Source organism: Typopeltis vanoorti, chromosome 5 (genome assembly GCF_054136105.1).
Source record: "Typopeltis vanoorti isolate ZY-2024b chromosome 5, IOZ_Tvanoo_1.0, whole genome shotgun sequence".
In the NCBI taxonomy this organism is placed as follows: Eukaryota; Metazoa; Arthropoda; class Arachnida; order Uropygi; family Thelyphonidae; genus Typopeltis; species Typopeltis vanoorti.
This window is the reverse complement of record NC_143553.1, coordinates 124,132,146-124,152,500: the sequence shown is the minus strand read 5'-3', so window position 1 is coordinate 124,152,500 and position 20,355 is coordinate 124,132,146. Positions and strand designations below refer to the sequence as shown.

The 20,355-nt window shown below is 34.9% G+C and overlaps 1 protein-coding gene across 1 annotated transcript in view; it reads left to right on the top strand.

The window, feature by feature from the left end:
- Positions 1–20,355, top strand: part of LOC150106780 (phosphatidylinositol 4-kinase type 2-alpha-like) — a 148,888-nt gene that overhangs the window by 74,358 nt on the left and 54,175 nt on the right. The window contains exon 7 of the mRNA XM_090393316.1: positions 18,803–18,896. Coding sequence (XP_090249442.1) covers positions 18,803–18,896 — 94 coding nt within the window. The remainder of the gene's footprint in view (positions 1–18,802; positions 18,897–20,355) is intronic.

Here is a 20,355-nt window from a genome sequence, read left to right as displayed (position 1 = left end):
ACATCTAATAAATGAGTTTCACAATAATTAAACATGAACTGGCTCATCTGGCACAAAACATTTGTTTAACTCTTAAGGCACCTTTAAGTTCAATTATCAGTTCTATTACAACGTCCGTTGAAGTCACATAACACTAGGATTCTCAGACAGATAGTTAATGAGATTCCTTTGATTGTTCCTGAAAGTTCTTAGGTATCAAAGTTCACTTTTCTTTTACTAAGGATCTTAATCTCTTTCACTCACTATTATCAAACAATTTGGGTATGAAAATGATAGTACTTATCTACACTGCTTAGATCACATCAATTCCTTTGTCTGTTTCTTTGTGGTGGAATATTGCTGCTGCCATAACCTGTCGCCATGTGGGATTCACCTACACGACATGAATTTTGGCGCTCGCTCCAGCTTCCTAACATTAGCACGTTCTTGCCGATTGCCCTCACTTTTGTTCTGCTGTAATCTGGTGCTTCATCTAGCCGGTATACACTAGTCTGCTATGGGAGCGTAGGAACTGCCCACCACAGGCACAGCAGCCTGAGAAGTTTCTGGAACAGAAAAAACGAGGGGGGGGGTTCCCACCCGCGCTGCCATATATATTTCCTTTTTTAGCACCCTCTATTCTGAGTTTGAACCTCACACACTGAAGTCCCTTATTCGTTCCTACTCGCTGACGTCACTCCGTTACCTTATGGAGTCGTATTTTTGGGAACGCATACCCCGAACACGTTTCCATGAATTCTATAGCTACGGGCGTTACGTCATGACCGTGGTATTTCCGTAACCTTCGACCTTTTGTTAGCAGTGTACTAACTTTCTTGTTTACATAAGTTTTATACTATTGCTAAGGTTTTATCATATATTCAATATTACATTCTTAGATTGTAGAGAGCCTCAGATTTAATACTTTTTCTTTAATCTTATTCTCTCTAGTTTAACATGATAATATTTCTCTACTAAATTTAAATTGACGGCAAAAAGGACAAGTATGTTCCTCCAGTTAGATATATCCTGTTTGATCCTGTATGGGTGATTCTTATTTCAATAAAGTATCCCATTCACGATCTAACACAAGTATATAATTTCTTGGTATCTTTAATTTATAGTATAACCAAGTGGAAAAACTTTCAACAACTATCAATCATTATTGTACATGAAATTATACTATTTCCTGAGTGCAATATTTGTTAATAAAAAATTATACTCTTATGGTACATTATTTAAGCTTCGATATTCTGGCAGTGGTGGCCCACAGATTTAGTTCTCATCTATATTGGGAGGTATATTTACTGCCTTATTTTATTTAATTTTTTTTTTATTTTTTTTATTTTAAACACTTCAATGTCTGATCCAGGACCATTTGTTTGGCAATATTTTATTAAGAACTTAATAATGAAGAGAGTTGTAAATGTAAAAAGTGTGGTTTTGCATTACTGTGCTTAGGCTGCTTAGACTTGTAGTTCAAACGAGCATTTGAAGTGAGAACTGCCATTATTAGAGACGATAGACAACATAACTTCATTTTTTTCATACACAAATTTATTTAATGTACTGAAAACATTCTGCTAACGTATGCTGAATCAAAAAGAGCCTTTTCTGCAGTAGGGTTATTTATAACCAAATTGAGCTAATCTTGGTGATAGTAGTATAGCTTGTTTGTTTTTTAAGAAACTATTTTAAAAATTTTGATTGATTTTAAAACTATTTTAAAATTATTTTCAGATAAAATACTAAAATCATTCTTTAATTTATTATTGGGTTCAAATTCCATCTAAACATGAAGAACGTTTAATTCTGTTTTTTCAACCACCGACTTTAATTCAATAATAAAAATAGACTGGGATATGTTGGCTGAAGATTTTAATAAATTAAGCTGACTAGTTTCACCAACTTGACTGTTGGCTTCATCTGGGTATATATAAGGTGATAAAAACAGCTTAAAACAGGTCAAGAAACAAACATAAATAAGTACTAAACATAAGTACTAAACAAACTAAACATTACAAATTCAAAAAATGCGTTACATCAAACACATGGAGCATGTGCGATGTCAGACATTGGTATGCAGGTGTGTTCTATAATTTGCAGTGAAGGAGGGCATGTACTCCACAACTCTCCGTTCCACCAACTACAGTGAACTGCATCATCTACTGCTTGCCACCACCACCACTAGTATTTTCACAGACAATCACAAACATCCATTCCCATGGCAGGATTTGAACCCACAGCCAGCGAGATTGCTGAAGAGCAGATACGCTAACCGCTAGGCCAACCAATTAATATATAATTAATTATATAACCAATTCTAAAAGGGCATTTATTACCAAACAGTAAAAAAATAACCTTTTCTTGGAAATCTCAAGAATCCCAATGATTAAGAAAACTTTATATGAAAAGAACCTTATTGTCTACATTTCAAGCACACATGCATGCTCCCATCTCTCACCTTTACATTTACAATTCCAATGTCAAGGGATACTTCCTGGTTGGAGGAAATGCCAACTAAACCTATTAAGTGTAGATGACCATTGCCCATTGAAAGATCACCACTTTGCTTATTGGTGGCTTGAAATGGCTGATGCTGTGTTTGGTCTTTGAGAAGAAAGAAGCCAGAATCCTTAAAGAGAAATTCTGGCTTCTTTCTTCTCAACCTTCTAATATGCAGTGTTAACCTTACATGGGCATGCCAAGCATACTGTGGAGATTCAGACTACTCCATTTTTGAAGGCACATCTTACTGAGTAAAGTGGTTCTTCAGGTTGACTGCCCAATAGTATACAGCATCAAACATGTTTGCATAGCTTCTCATTCAGCTGGCACATAATCCTGCTGCCACCTACACTGCCAGATAATCCCTGGAGGGAAATTGTGTAGTGATATGCTAGTGCACAATCAGGACTTTATGGCATGGAAACTGAATGCTCAGTGTATTATTATTATTATTATTATCATCATCATTATGTGACACCTCCAGGGAGTCCAAAGACTTGAGGGAGGGAACCTACTCTACAACTCAGTCTCCACCACCAAATCTGCCAACTATAATGAACCATCATCTACACTTATGCCATCTACTGCCCACTACCACCACTAGTATTTTCACAATATGGGAAACACAGTATGGAAAAGTTATCTAAGAATCTGTATGTTCTCCTGTTTTTGTTGTTGTTTTTTGAAAATAAACTTAAAATAAAAAAATCCAAAACAAAATTTAACTCATGCTTATAATTAAAAAAAAAAAAAAAAAAAAAAAAACATTCCACTCACATCACCAATATTTGTGGTGATTATCATCTGGATCCACAGCACAGACAACACAGAATTGTCTAAAATGTCAATAAAACATTTGGTATGCATTTTTCCAGGCACTACCTTGACTTATTAGGATTAGTGCCTGTCACTGTCAGGTAACTTACAAACTTAGCTTTGTATAAATATAATTAATGCTTTAATAGGGCACTTAACTCTATCTACATAGTCTGTTAACTGTGTGCATGTTCTTAAGCCAGTTTATCTACTATGTGAGATGAAAAATCTCCCTTTCCAGAAGGAAAATCCTCAGACCTTCAATATGAGGTCTCAAGATGGCAAACTCACCTTCTTTCAGTTAAAAAGAAGTGAAGAAGCCCTAGCAGTGCAGAATTTATATACGTTCTTCACCTCCTGGACTGGATTTGGTCATAGATCTTTCCTTCCAAATGGCATAATCATTACTGACTGAACTGTGGAGGGGACTGATGATTTCTCTCTCGTATGATACACTCTAATAAATAATGTTCTCTGTTAGCCATACCCAAATACATCTGATTTGATAGAGAGCAATTTAGATAGACATGCTTGATTATAAAATAATTTATCACTCTATACCACTGTCTAATCATGGAAAACTCTGCACCACGTATATCAAACCCAAGCATTATTTGGGACATAACCATAAACTGATTGAAAGATTCTACTAATGTGTGACAAAGAATGCAGAACTCCTTTCAGCATGCTCCTGTTGTTTTCTGTCAACTGTTTTAAGTTCCTTTTTCATCGTCATATTTCCATATTTTATTGATGTCAGCTACGGTTTCTTAGATGCTTTAATTGTGCTGAAGTTGCATATATGATTAATGACTAATATTGCAGTCACATCTCATTTCCATAAACTCTAGCACAAATCTTAATCATTTATCATATTACCATGCCTTTATTTTTCACTTTGCCACATGTTTCAGTAGTATGCAGTATTTCAGAAAAATAGAGATGGTTGTGTAATTTTTGCCAGTGTGTGTTTTATTGTGTGTTGTAACTTTCACTTTTTACCATAACGTGTTTTTTCTTTACATTTCTTGCTGAATTTCTGAATTCATCCATATTGAGCTTCTCTATTAACCCTCAGTTAAGTTCCAAGCACTATTGATCTTCTCCTAACTTTTCATTTCATGAAATTCTTATAAGCTCCATTCTTAGTCTCTCTCTCTCTCTCTCTGGAGATCTACATATATTCTGTTTACTGTATCTTGTCATCCACCAGGTCAATACAAAATAATCATTTATTCAGACCAAAACATATGGTCACATCATTATAGTTGCATATACTGATGTAATTAAAATATTAGAAATGAGATGTGATTGCAATATTAGTTATACTGCAGAACGTATTCAGCCTGATATTTCTCACATGCTTTTGGACATCTTTGAATCTTATTTCCTTAGCTTAAAAGTTTGATTATTATTATTGTTGTACAATCACCTCCATGGAGTCTGAAGACTCATCGCAGGAGACCCAAACTGTCCATACAATCTATCATACCTCTCCTTCAACCCATTAACAGACATGGCACTCACAACTGACTCTAGCAACCTATTCCACTCATTCACAACTCTCCAAGCAAAAATTCTAGTCCTCACACTCCTACTAACCACACCTTTATTCAACTTCCAGGGATGATTTCTTGTTCTGGGCTGCCAAGTGTTTGAAACATTTCACCTGGATCAATCTTATAAAACCTTTAAGCAACTTAAATGTTTCTATCATATCTCCTGTTTTTTCTCCTATCAACCAATTTCTGCAATCCACAAATCCTCAATCTATCTTCATAGAGAACATTCCACAGGCAACTCAACATGTTGGTCACTCGCCTCTGAATCCTTTCCACTGCTTCCTCATCCCCAAGAAACTAAGGGGACCACTTGAGCACAATAATCCAGATGTAGGCATATCAAAGCCTTATAAAGAGGAATAGCAACTTCCTTATCTCTACTTCTAAATGTGTGTTCTTCAATAGCCAAGTAATCTTATGGACTACCTTAGCAATATGTCCTGTAAAGTTTAATTTCTGTCTACCACCATCCCTAAATTTCTAGCATCATCTATTTACTGGAGTACAGTTCCATCAGTGTGGTACACAGCTTATAACTGATTTATCCCAAAATGCATAACTTTACATTTATCCATATTAAACTGACTGACCCATTATCTTTTGCCCATAGTGACAGTCTATTTAAATCATCCTGCAAGCTCTCCACATTACCTTGATTTATTACTCTACCTAATTTTGCATTATCAGCAAACAACTGAATATTTCCTCATCATCAAATTCCTGCCATGTACCTTCAAGGGGTGTACAGGATATGATAGTACTACATGAAAAATTTACATCATTACTAACTTCCTATCAACAATTTTCCTCAAAATCAGTCTGTTATCTGTCAAGATTTCTATCTTCTAAGGCACTTTTTACCATATCAATTCACCTATATCTTGGTCTTCCTCTGGGTCTTTTTCCTGCCAACCTGGCAGAGAACACTTGTTTTGCTTATCTTTCCTCTCCCATTTTCTGTTTAAGTGATCATACCACCTGAGATCATCATCATCATCAAATTCCTGCCATGTACCCTCAAAGGGTGTACAGGATATGATAGTACTATATGAAAAAAATTACATCATTACTAACTTCCTATCTACAATTTTCCTCCAAATCAGTCTGTTACTTGTCAAGACTCCAACATTATCAGATCTTATATTTCTATCGTCTAAGGCACTTTGTACCGTATCAATCCACCTATATCTTGGTCTTTCTATGGGTCGTTTTGCTGCCAACCTGGCAGAGAACATTTGTTTTGATAATCTTTCTTTGCCTGTTCTGTTTAAGTGACCATACCACCTGAGATTAGTTCTGCTAATGCATTCCTGGATGTTGACAATGTCAAGTTTTTTCTTAATATCCTTGTTTTTAATATGATATTGCCATTGATGCCATCTGTTCATGCCTCTAATTTTTCTCAGGACTCTCATATCTGCGGTCTCTAGTCTTTGGTCAAGTGTTTTACTTCTGACTCAGCTCTCAGATCCATAAGTTAAAACTGGTTTGAACACTGTATTGTATACAGCTAATTTAGTTTTCCGACTAATTTCTCTCTTATTCCATATAAATTTATTCAATTGACTTCTCACTATACCAGCTTTGCTCATTCTGTTGTCTATTTCTATATTTAATTTACCATCTTCAGTAAAAATCATGCCTAAGTAGCTGAAATGTTTTACTTGTTCCACAGGTTCTCCATTCACAACACAGTTGACATTTTCAATGATTCTGCCTATTTTCATTGTCTTTGTCTTTTTATTGCTGACCTTCATACCATATCTATTACAACAGCTATTCAATTTAGTCAGAGCATTTTGCAGACTTGTAGTGGATTTATTTAGAAGTATAACATCATCCGCATAAAACAAAGAGCTGACATTAACATCTCCAATTTTAATATCATGTTTAATACCACTTTCCTTCATAATGTGATCCATATAGATAATGAATAATAGAGGGGATAATGTACATCCATGTCTCACACCAGATTTAACATTAAGCCATCTTCCTGTACTTCCTTCAATTCTAACTGCTGACTTCTCAAATAAAGACTAAGTATTCCTTGATATAATGCCCCATTGACACCATATAACTGTAGCGTATTTAATAGCCTCTCTCTTGGCACCTTGTCATATGCCCATTTCCAAATCGTCAAAACTGAAATACAGATCTCTGTTATATTCCCATGATTTCTCGACCATTTGTCGTAAAGTGAAGATCTGATCCTGACAGCCTCTATTTGGCCTGAATCCAGCTTGTTCTTCACCAAGCTTTTCTTCCACAATTCTTCTCAACCATTTCTCAAGTACACTCGCATGGATCTTGCCAGGAACACTCAGTAGGGAAATACCTCTGTAATTCTCACATTCAGTTTTATTTCCCTTTTTATATATGGGTACTGTGAGAGCTTTACTCCAATCATCGGAAAGTTGTCCCTCTGTCCAGTCTTTCTGAACTATGCAGTGCAGCCACTGTAAGACTCTTATACCACCATACTTCAGCATTTCTGGTCGAATATCATCTACTCCTGCTGCCTTTACACATTTCAAGCCTTGGATGACTTTTTCTACATCAAGTATGGATATAAATTCCTGACTGCATGCCTGGTCAGTGTTTTTTACCACTGTGCTGTCATCACTGCTTGTTTTAATTTAACAGTTTTTCAAAGTAATTACTCCTTACTTCAAGGATATCTTTTTCTCCCATTTTCATGTCACCTTTATCATCTCTAACTCCTTTTACAGCAATCTTTCCTCCATTCCTAAGCTTCTTCAACAACCTCCAGAATATTTTCCCACCTTCTTGATATTTATTTTCTGTGTTCTTGCCAAAATCCTCATATGACTTTTGTTTAGCTAGTTTTGCACAGTGTTTAGCTATCTTACATTTTGTCTCTATATTCTCTAAGAGCACAAGCTGACTTATTTGACAGGAACTTTGATATGCTTTCTTCTTTTCCTTCACTGCCTCTTTAACTTCCTGTGTCCACCAGGGAGTTCTGATTTTTTTATCCTTGCAAACAACCTCACCACATGCCTTTCTGGCAGAATCAATCAATGTTTTCTTCAGAGTTTGCTACTGAATCTCCAAGGTTTGATTCCTGTTCTCAAACTCTTTCATTTTTTCTTCAGTAAACTTTCTGTATTATTAGTCTACAGTTCACATCTGAGAGTTGCTCAACTTTTATTCGCTTTAAAACTTTCTTACATGTGTTTCTTTTCAATATGAAATTCAATTTTATCCTGCTCAAGACTAAATAGTGATCTTCCAATTTCAAATCCTCTGTACACTCTGGTGTCCTGCACCAGGTAGAAAACATCACTATCAACAATAACATAGTCAATGAGACTTTTCTTATTCCTTGCCTCTTCTCTCCATGTGAATTTGTGCACATTTTTATGTTGGAACATGGTGTTAGTAATAACCAGTCCATGTCCTGAGCAGAAATCCAACAGATATTTGCCATTATTTTTAGCTTTGCTCTTTTCTCCAAATTTTCCCAAAATATTTTTGTATGTCTCACAATCATTTCCTACTCTGCTATTTAGATAAACTTTGGTCCCCAACAACGACCAAATTTTCCTTTTTCATTGTGTCAGTTGCTTTTTCTAAAGCCTCAAAAAATTCCTCCACTTGTACCTTAGTAGAATCTTCTGTAGGACCATAGGCACATATAAGTCTCGTTGTCCAGTTCCCCATTCTCATATTTGCCCACATTACTCTACTTGAGACTGACTGCCATTCAAGAAGATCAGCTTCGTATTTTGTGTTGAATACCATGGCTACTCCTTCTTTTCCTTGATTGTCATTGCCTGAATATAACATTTTGTATTTATTGCTCAGAAAGATCTCACCAGTTTTGGTCTTTTTTGTTTCAGTCACCCCTATTATGTCGATCTGGTACTTATCTAATTCCTCAGCTAGCTCCATTTCTTTGCCATTCAGGCTTCTTATGTTGATAGTACCGATCTTTAACTCTGGTGATGTTGAGTTGGGGGGGTGTGCTTTCAGATTTGTTCCAGTAGCTGACTTTTTGCTGTTCACCCTGGTTCCCTGGCGAAAACAACGGGAGTCTTGTTTAACCGGGTGACGACCCAGTAGGCATGGAAATTTGTCATCTCGTACCATCGTTTTTTATTTTGGTTTAACCAATAAGAATACAATTTGGTCGACTAAATCCCAAATTGCCAGCCCATCCTCTTTCATTCAGTATCTAAGTAGATACCCAACAGGGTGCACCATGAGAAGGTGAGGATTGGACATTAGGTCAGAAGCCCTGGTTGGTTCTCCACATTCCTTTAAAGGCTATGTGGAGGTCTCCTCTCAGTTATACAGCTTTGACCCTTTAGCAACCACCTGAGATTAGCTCTGCTAATGCATTCCTGGATGCTGACAATGTCAAGTTGTTTCCTAATATCCTCATTTTTAATATGATATTGCTATTGATACCATCTGTTCATGCCTCTAATCTTTCTCAGGACTCTCATAGCTATGGTCTCTAGTCTTTGGTCAAGTGTTTTACTTCTGACCCAGCTCTCAGATCCATAAGTTAAAATTGGTTTGAACACTGCCTTGTATACATCTGATTTAGTGTTGTAACTAATTTCTCTCTTATTCCATATCAATTTATTCAATTTGATTTTTTAATGATACTTGTGATATAATGATTAGAAATATATACACGTTTACACAAGAATAATGTTTAATTTGCCAAATATTTTGGTCTGAATATTACAGACCATCCTTAGTGGCTACATAGGAATAGTTTTAAAAAACAAGGTGGAATACAAACAATCGATCATTCACACACAGAAAGAGCCGTGTGATGTCATATTGCTAAGTATTAGAAGAGTAAACATTTTTGAAGTCATAATTAAAGATATTAATTCAGAAATTCATATAATAATCTTAAATAACATTAGACAAATATAGTAAATTTACAAAAAATAAATAAATTAATTAATTAATGTGTTATCCTGTTAAACTTTTCTAAATTTTTGATATAGATATACAGTCATTACGATTCAAGTTAGGATGTTGAAGTAAGGCCTCCACACTTTCTTTAAATAAACGTTCAAATTTGTAGCGACATCTGTGTAGGAGGAGAGTCTTGGACCGAAGGACATTGTGGCTTGTTTCTAATCCATGCTGAGCTAATCCAGATTTCTCATGTTTGTTGTGTTGAATTGATGACTGATGCTCTTGAATTCTTTTTTCTATAGAATGTCCAGTTTGTCCAAAGTAGAAAAGAATTACAAGGAACTTGATACACACCAGATAGAGACAAGGTTGAGACAAGTTTCCTTAGATGAAGGAAAATGGATGGATAATTTGTTAATAGGTGTATAAGTGGCTGTTAAATCATATTTCTTCAGAATTCTTGAAATTGGTTCCGAAATCCCGGAAATGTAAGGAATTCGAACTCGGCGTATTGAATCTTTGCTGTTCTGTGTTAAATTGTAAACAATCGAAAAGATGTTGTGTACTCTTTTCGGAGAAGCCATTTAGTTTCATGTGATGTTTGATAGTCGAAAGCTCTTTCTGTAATAAATGAGAAGTTGAACAGTTAGTTTTGGCTCGTCAGATTAAATATTTTATGATTCCTTTTTTTTTGACAAGGATGATGAGCAGATTCTTTGAGAATATAACGACCTGTGAAAGTTGGTTTTCTGTAAACTGTTGTTGTAAGAATACTTGAAGGTGAACGGATGAGAAGGACGTCTAAAAATGATAACTTGTTGTCTTTTTCAATCTCCATGGTAAACTTTATACGAGGATGTAAGGAATTGATACTGCTTAAAAAGGAAGGTAAGGAGTCTGTTGTGAGGCCATACAGCAAAGATGGCGTCTATATATCTAACCCAAAAGGATGGTTGAGGGAATATAGATGAGAACAGGACTTCTTCTAGATGTTCTAAATAAAAGTTGGCAAGAGCAGGAGAGAGTGGACTTCCCATCGCTGTTCATTCCACTTGGTTGTAAAATTTGTTTTGGCATAATAAATATCCAGAGTGCATTACGAAATCAAATAACTCTATAATATCTTGTGGGAAGATGTCAGCAAGTAATTCTAAAGTCTCTTTGAGAGGTACATTTGTATATAAAGATTCTATATCAAAGATAACCATAAGATCTATAGGTTGTAAAATGATGTTTTTCAATTTATTTAAGAAATTAGAATAGTTTTTCAAAAAAGAGCGTCAGTTGCCAATGTGTGATTTCAATAATTTAGATAGATATTTAGCTATGCGATAAGTAGGAGAATCAATACAATCCACTATAGGGTGAAGAAGAATATCTGTCTTGTGTATTTTAGGTAGACCATAAAACCTGGAAGGCCTTGCAAATTGAGATTTTTGTCTTTCAATAGTATCTACATCCAAACTTATGACCTCATCTAGCAGGGAATTTAATTTCTTCAGTTGTCTGTTGGTTGGATCGTAATTGAGTTCTTGGCATGTTGAGCAATCTCAAAGTAAAAGGAAAAGTTTTCTTCTATAGTTTGAAGAGTCCATAATTACTTTTGCTTTCCCCTTATCAGCTTTAGTAATAATGAGGTGACTGTTGTTTCTTAAGGAATGTATAGCTTTCTTTTCAGAAGGAGATATGTTCGAAGGAAGAAGCTTGGCTTTAAGTAGCGAAGAAGCAACTTCTAGACAGAGAGCATTAGCTTTTTCACTTGACGGATGAATGAGGTTCTGTTCTATATTAACTAGAAAATCTAGATATGAAATCTTTTTAGGGACTGTAGAGAAAACATGTCCTTTTGAGAGGATGAGTGTTTCACTATTAGTTAAAGGCCGACCGGATACTTTGACGATCCAATTATCTGGAATTTTGAACAACTTGATTTGTTTAGAAACAAGAACATCATATTTGTGGTTTAGATGTTGATTCTGTTTTTTTATATGAATGCTGTAAAGAGCGTTTAGCTACATTCAGAACTATGTTTGAAAGATGTGGTTCTAAATTTGTGGAGATATAGGTACGGAGATCAGGAACTTGATGAATGTTAATAGCCAGATCATGTTTAGCTGCTCTGAGTTGATTATGGATTAAAGATAAACTGGTATTCCTGTAAATATTATGAGCTCCAGGAGATTTAATGGTTTCTTTAATCTTAGCGAAATTAGGAATCATCTTGTTGTCGTGGCATTTTTTTAAAAAGATGATCCTCGCTCGCATCTTACCTTGAGTTACTCATAGTTCACCAAAAAAAACCCGGTAAATTAGGTAAAGTTTTCCCCGTGAAGGAATAAAATTTGATTTTTTAACGATACTTTTGACATAATGATTAGAAATATATACACGTTTACACAAGAATAATGTTTCATTTGCCAAATATTTTGGTCTGAACATTACAAACCATCTTCAGTGGCTACATAGGAATAGTTTTAAAAAAACAAGGTGGAATACGAACAATTGATCAGTTGTTCGTATTCCACCTTGTTTTTTAAAACTATTCCTATGTAGCCACTGAAGATGGTCTGTAATATTCAGACCTAAATATCAAATTAAACATTATTCTTGTGTAAACGTGTGTGTATTTCTAATTTATTCATTTGACTTCTTACCATAACAGCGTTGTTGATTCTGTTGTCTATTTCCATATTGAAATGAAAGAGGAGAAAGAATATTAGAATTTTGTAAAGCAAATAATCTGTTTATCTGTAATACCCTTTTTTTCCATAGACCTTCCCACAAATACACATGGACCTCACCAGATGGTACAATAAAGAACTGTATTGATTATATTCTAATCAAACGCAATTGGAAATCATCAGTGCAAAATGTTAGAACTTTAAAAACTCCAGACTTCGACACTGACCATGAACTGCTAGTGGCAAAAATTAAACTAAAATTCAAGTATCGTAAATCACGAGCTCCTATCAATAAAGTGGACCTGTCAAAACTGAAAGAGAAATCTATGCAAAATAACTATCAGACACTAATAGGAAATGAATTTAGAAGATTATCCTATGACAATATAGAAAATACATGGAATCAAGGTAAAAAAATTGTTACAAGTATCGCAAGAAACATACTTGGTACAACATCAAGACCAAATCATGAATGGATAACCCCTGAAATTCTAAATACTTTAGAAGAAAAAAGAGCAGCAAAGCATATATTAAATATAAAAAATACAGAAGAAAATAAACAACATTATAAGAATCTTAAAATCAAAATTGATAAAATGTGCATATCTGCCAAAAATAACTGGTTGGAGGAAAAAGCAAAACTGTGCGAAGAAGCTAATAAAAGAAATGATAATAACAAGGGTATACAAAATTATCAAAGAATTAACTAAGATCTATAAAGATAAACCATTAACAATGAAAGATAAAAACAATCTAGAAACTGGGTCAATACAAAATATTAAAATAATCTGGAAGGAATACTATTAAACATTATTTCAAAAAGAACAGGAGGAGGAAAGTATAACAGAAAAAATGATATATGAAAAGGCAACACCCATAACCCCAGCAGAAATTATAAATGCAATAAACCAAATGAAACTTTCAAAAGCTACAAGTAAAGATGAAATATCTATAGAACTATGGAAGTATGGTGGCAAGGAAGCCATTAATTTCTTAATGAATTTATTTAATCAAATTCTTTATACTGGAGTAATTCCAACTGACTGGAAAACAGGAATTATTATACCAATTCACAAAAAAGGAGACAAAAGAATATGTGAAATTATAGACCCATAACACTCTTAAGTCATAGTTATAAACTATTCATTCGAATTATGCAAAAGAGAACACAGGTGCTTAACAGAAAAAAATCATAGAGGAAAACCAAGCAGGATTCAGACCACATAGATCCACTATAGACCATATCTTCACCATTAATAATATAACAGAAAAATATTGGGAATACAACATGCCCATATACTGTTGTTTTATAGATTTTAAGCAAGCCTTTGATTCAGTTAATAGAAACAAATTGATCACTATCCTAAAAAAGTAAAAATGGATTCTGATATTTTAACATTTATTACAAATTATTATGAAGACGCCAAAGCTTTTGTTAAAACAAACAACATTAAAACCGAGGATTTCAGAGTCGAGAAAGGTGTAATGCAGGGATGCCCTCTCTCTCACCTTAACTCTTTATATCTTCCTAGAAGAAGTCTGTAAAACATAGCTGATGAACCAGGTGTAAAAATCAATGGTACCAACATTAATCACATAAAATACGCTGATGATATCATTATTTTAGCAGATTCTAAACCACAGCTAGAAAAAACTATTAATATTTTAAATGACTCTTGTAAAACTTATGGTATGAAAATAAATCTTCATAAAACAAAAATAATGAAGATAAGTAGAGAAGAAGAAAATATTTCTATAAATCTCGAAAATCACCTGCTGGAACAAGTTAATAAATATGTTTATCTTGGCAATCTTATATTTAGTAACCTCAACAATATCGAAACAATAAAACATGGACTAAACCTGTGCAGGTTAGCCTGTGTTTTAGCAGGTTTATGCAGGTTGGACCAACATGCATAAACTAAACAAAATATGGAAAAATAAAAAAAATCCAACGAGTCTAAAATTATATAAAACAATTATTATCCCAACGGCTACTTATGCTTCAGAAGCCTGGAGATTAACTCAACAACCAATCAAGAAACTTCAAGCATTTGAAATGAAATGCCTCAGAAAAATTAATAACACCCACTGGATGCAACACATGACTAATGATCAAGTCGAATAGATTTAAGCTTCCCAGATAATATAATAGACACAATCGTTAAGCGTCAACTGAGGTGGTTTGGTCATATTCAGAGAATGGCCCCTTATAGACTCCCATATTTAGCTCTGAATGGATATATAGGAAGAAAAAGACCTACAAATTACTTGGATAAAGTTGCTGAAAGAACATTCCCATCTACCCAGCTATAGAGTCACGATTGAGATGGCTAAAGATTGCGATAAGTGGAGAACCCTTCTTCTTAGTGGACTCAACCCGTTATCAAGCGGATGAGATGTAGTGATGATGAGTTCATATTTAATTTATCATCTTCACTAAAAATCGTGCCTAAGTAGCTGAAATGAATATTTCCTTTCAGGTTATTTCCTATATTATTTATGTACAAATTAAGCAGTAGTAGTCCGAGCACTGAACCTTGCAGTACACCACTAGTCACCTGTTTTCACCATGATTCTGCCCCTCTATATAACAGTTTTTGTTATCTATCCAGCAGCCACCCTCTTATTCATTTAACCAGTGTCATATCATTCCCCATTTGTTCTAATTTGCATAACAGGGTTCCATGTGGTATTCTGTCAAATGCCTTTGAGAAATCCAGCAGAATCATCATGTAGCCATATCTTTATCCAACTCAGCTGTTACTCTATTATAAAAAGTTAGTAAATTACTAGGGCATAACCTACCCTTCACAGAGCCATGTTGCACCTCATACAGTATCATATCCCACCCATTCTTGAATTCTCTTTTTGACATTTTTCCAGTACTTTTACCACCATGCCTAAGATACTGATTGTTCTATAATTTGCTGCTGCAGTAGAACCTCTCTTATGCAAGGTAATCTTTCCACTCCCTTGAACTCTACCAGAACTGAGACTTAAAGAGCCTAGTCAGAGATTGCCAGTTCTCTTGCACGTTCTCACAACACCTGAGCTGATATCCCATCTAATTCCACAGCTGTATTTACATTGAGATTCTGCAATATCCTAAACACCTCCGTTCCCACATTAGTGTCTTTCACATATGTTAAAGCAGTAACCTCACTTGGGTGATATACCCTTACAAAGTGGTCACTCAGTAAAGCAACTATATTATCTGCTTCTGTCACATCATCACCATCAGCACTCATTAAGTTTAATCTTCTGTTCTTCCTCTTACTTGCCATGTAACAAAAGAACTCTTTGGGATTTCTTTCTTTCTTGCCTGAGCCTTGTAATGATTATGAGTTTGCTAGTCACCTTTCTCCTTATATAACCTCCACAGCATTTTCTTCTTCTATTGCTCACACTTAATGATATTACTCATCCATTTAACTCCTACACGATTTACTTCCTTACCTTAGGTATATACAATTTAATATTGCTTCCTCTAAATGACCCTAAACTATTTCCCATGCACTACTAACATCCTTATTCTGCAGTGTTTTATGCAGTGGAACAGATTTAAGCTTCCTCCTTAGCTTGTCATAATCACGTTTTGATTTACCATATGTTTTACAGTCTAAATCAAGACTGCGTGATCAGTTTTGCCAATTGGAGGCAGCATGGCCACCTTAGTTATGGATAGCTCTGCTGATCCTATGACCAGGTCCAGTACTCTTACTCTCCTAGTCCCCTCTGTCACATGCTAACTCAAGTAATTATCTCTCAATAGATGCATAAATTCCATTTCTTTCCTGTCATGTGATCTTCCTTCCTTCCAGTCTATATCTCTATAGTTGAAGTCCCCCATAATAATGCCTGCCTGGTTGGCCCTAGCGGTTAGCATATCTGCTCTCCAAACAAAAGGCTGTGGGTTCGAATCCCGCTGTTGGCATGAATGTTTGTGATTGTCTGTGAAAATACTAGTAGTGGGTGGTAGATGGTGTTGGTGTAGTTGCAGTTCATTGTAGTTGATGGATCGAGGTAGAGACAGAGAGCTATAGAGTAGGTGCCCTCCTTCGATGAGTCTTTGGACTCCCTAGAGGGATCATGTAATAATAATAATAATAATAATAATCACTTGACCTAGACTGTTGAACTCCCTGATTGCCTTAACAATCAACTGTATATTTTGTCTTATTGGCCTTAATCTCACACAAGACTGTTTCAAATGAACAGTCACCCTCCCCCCTATTTCCTATTCTTCTTTGGCTGCAATTTATCTGCTATCATTAGCAATACCCCTCCCCTTCCCACCCCATCCTATCTTCTCTCTCTCTTCCCAGAAAATACTAATCGTTTCACATTCTATCCCTGTAACTTCATCTGCTGTTAGCCAAGTCTCACTAATACCTATAACTTTTGGCAAGATTGCAGTAACCAATGCCCAAAACTCCTCCCTCTTGTTCCTGATACTTCTGGCAATAGTATGTAGAAACTGTAGCATCCCTTTAAGTCCCCCCCGCCGCCTGAATTGACACCCTAATCATTATTTTTGCATGAGAGACTAGATTTTGCACTTGGTCATCTCACACTCACTCGCTTCATGAGTGCCTTTACACAAACTCATCTGCTTCCACCCTAATTACTTAAGTTTTCCTGAATTTGCACTTCAATAAAGGTGAACTACTCGGTGAACAAAGCTCTTTCTCTCTAGACACGTAACACCAAAACTTTTTAAATACAGTCCAACAGCATTATACACTTTCTTTTTTCCATCAAACATAGTTCCACAAATCCTATGTCATTCCTTCTGCACAGCCTACACGTTGATTCCTTAGCTATCAATGCCCTTCTCAGTTTGTCTCTATCATAGCATAGCAGGAGACTTACAACCTTCACCTTCTTGCTCTTCAGTTTTCACTCTTCTAATAACTCCTTGACATCCTCCCTCATAGAATACTTCTTGCCTCTCAAATCATTTGTACCGACCAAAACACTGAGTACCTTTGCCTTACCTTTTTGCATCTTGATGATATGACTGGATTGAATGAGATTACAAACAAACAAACATAAATTACTTTTGCATTTTTGTTATGTATGCAGTTTGTTTACAAGAGTGTAAAGCAGTGCCAGAAGTTAAAAGTAATTGCATTACTACTGTGTGTGTGTAAGGAGGATTTACAAAATATTCAGTATATTGCTTTTTTTTTTTTTGTCATTGTGGGACAGCTCAGAAAAGATGAAATGTTTTGTCAAGGAAATGTGACTTTCCTGAAATTTTATACCAGGAAGAGAGAAATCAACAAATCACAAGCTCTTTGTTGACTGCAAGAAAAATTTTTCCTCTATTGCATGTTAAACTGGGTTCATGAAAAAATCAAAAATTGACCTGCAGTCTAGTACTTTTCATTGAGAGATATCAAGATATCATTGAATGATCTTTGACAACAACAAATCTCTTAAAAATGAGAAAAAACTTGATGTCACTGAAGATTCACTGCTTTTATTCTCACCTGAATTGTTTTTTTTTTTTTTTTTTCAAAACTTGGAGTGCAGTGTGATGATCTGAATTAATTAAAAAAAGATACAACAAATCACCTTGTATTGGTTTAGTTCTTTATTGGTAAATGCTGTAATTATCTTTTTCAGTTTATGTATATTTTCCAGCACTGAATGACTACACCTATAGGTATAATATTATGGCATTTACATGTATTGTTGGTTGTAACAATAGAATCACAGAAGAAAAACTAAACAAATATAAACAAACTTGGATAGGACATGTAAATTGAATTGTCAGCACCCGATATTATTATTACATGACACTTCCAGGGAGTCATCAAGGGAGGGCCTTCTCTACAACTCTGTCTCCACCAACTATACAAGTTTCAATCCATCATCTACAGCAAACCACGACTTCACCATCTACCATACTCCGCCGCCACAAATATTTTTCACAGACAATCACAAACATCTACGCCCACGGTGGGATTCAAACTCACAGCCTTTTGACTGGAGAGCAGATACGTTGACCACTCAGCCAACCAGGCTGGCCATATCCTAAACAATTAACAAAATATAAGCCAATTGAGAAGACAAGGTCAGGTAGACCTCAAAAAAGGCTACTGGATCATAAAGATATTATGATCATACAGCCCTTATGATCTAACAGATCATAAGGGCTGTATCCATATTTATAATTATAATGATGGTTTTAACAATATATCCTGATGTTATAAAAAAAAAATTATATTCATGGCTATATAGAATTATAAATAACAGTGATATATAACTTTGAATATTCTGATGTGATTCCTATAAAGTTCAATATTCCTAAAAACTTTTTTTCTTTCTTTCTCACTCAAGGAATGGGAGCCACGAATGCCACCAGAAGTAAAAATTGCAGCAATAGACAATGGATTAGCTTTTCCTTTCAAACATCCAGATTCCTGGCGGGCTTGTAAGTATTAATTTTCAGATCGGCCAACATATCTTTAGAAGTGAATGTACTAGACTTGCAGCAGATGTATATATACTGTGTATAAGATACCTTATTCACTTTATCTTAAAGTGCAACTTTCAGTCATGTTTCTTAAAAAAAAAAAAAAAAAATGTTACTGCTTCAGTCTTGTCAAAGTTTCTTGATATTATGTTATCTATGAACACATACAACAAAATTAAAGCACTCAATATAACCATGAAATAAGTTGATAGCCTATGTATCCAAAATGCAAAGAATGATACAGGTTGCTCTCAGTTTAGTAAACGTTGTTATAATAAACTCACCTACTATAGCAAGCTGATGACAGTCCCAACCACTCCCAGCCATAAATTTGTTCTAAAGGAAATTCACTGCAACAAACTATTCCTATACTCTGTAATGAATGTTGATCCTTTATCTCATTTGTTTCTTGTGAGAATTATCATTAGGAATAATATGTTTCAGTAGTATCAGCACTATTAGAAAAAATATACATACCCATTACAGTGGATAAAAAAAAAAGTTATGGTAAGCAAAGGCCATAGTTAGCAATGGGAGCCAGTTTTTTTTTTTTTAATCTAAATTGTTTCTTTATGCTGCACTTATAAAGATATACAGATGGTGTTAAAATATAGAATATGTAAATAAAAAAAAAATAGAAAGAAATGTTCATGACTTTTTTCAGGAAAATATGTATGCGAAAAATTAACACAGCTGTAGAAGTAGTAGAGAGTTTTTCTGCTTGGTTAGAAATTAAATTAACCTACCAAGAAATTATATTATTGTTTTATCCTTTACCCAGGTATAAGCAAACATGTGCATGAAGTATCTTTAAGATTAAGCCACTTGTGTATGGAGTCTGTTGATTTCACATCCTTCCCATAATGCATAGTAATATACATATCTGAAAGAATGTATGCTTGGCATTATGTTGAAAGTTTTTTCACTTAGTTATACTATAAATTAAGATGCCAAGAAATTAGATTCTTGGTTTAATCCATTATCCAGATGTAAGCAAACAAAGTTTGTGCATGAAGTAACTTCATGACTGTTCTACTTGTATATAGAGACTAATGACTTCACATTGATTGCCTTAGTATCCATTATGTAAGGCATATATCCTTATGGACAAGTAAAATGCTATACATTATGACAAGGACCAATACCCAGACTAGTTTCGACCTTTATTGGGGTCTCGTCAGTGGGAGCCAGACCCAGAAGAGATACCAAGATTGAAGTAATGCAGAAGTCTGGGTAGTGACCCTTCTAATAATGCATAGCATTATACTTGTCTATAAGAATGTGTGCTTTGCATTATGGGATTGATGTGAAATCATCAGCCTCTATATACTAGTAGCCTAGTCATGAAGATTATTATTCGTGAATGGTCGAGTGCCTTAACTATCGACTTGCCATTTATCTATTTCTATTATATCTT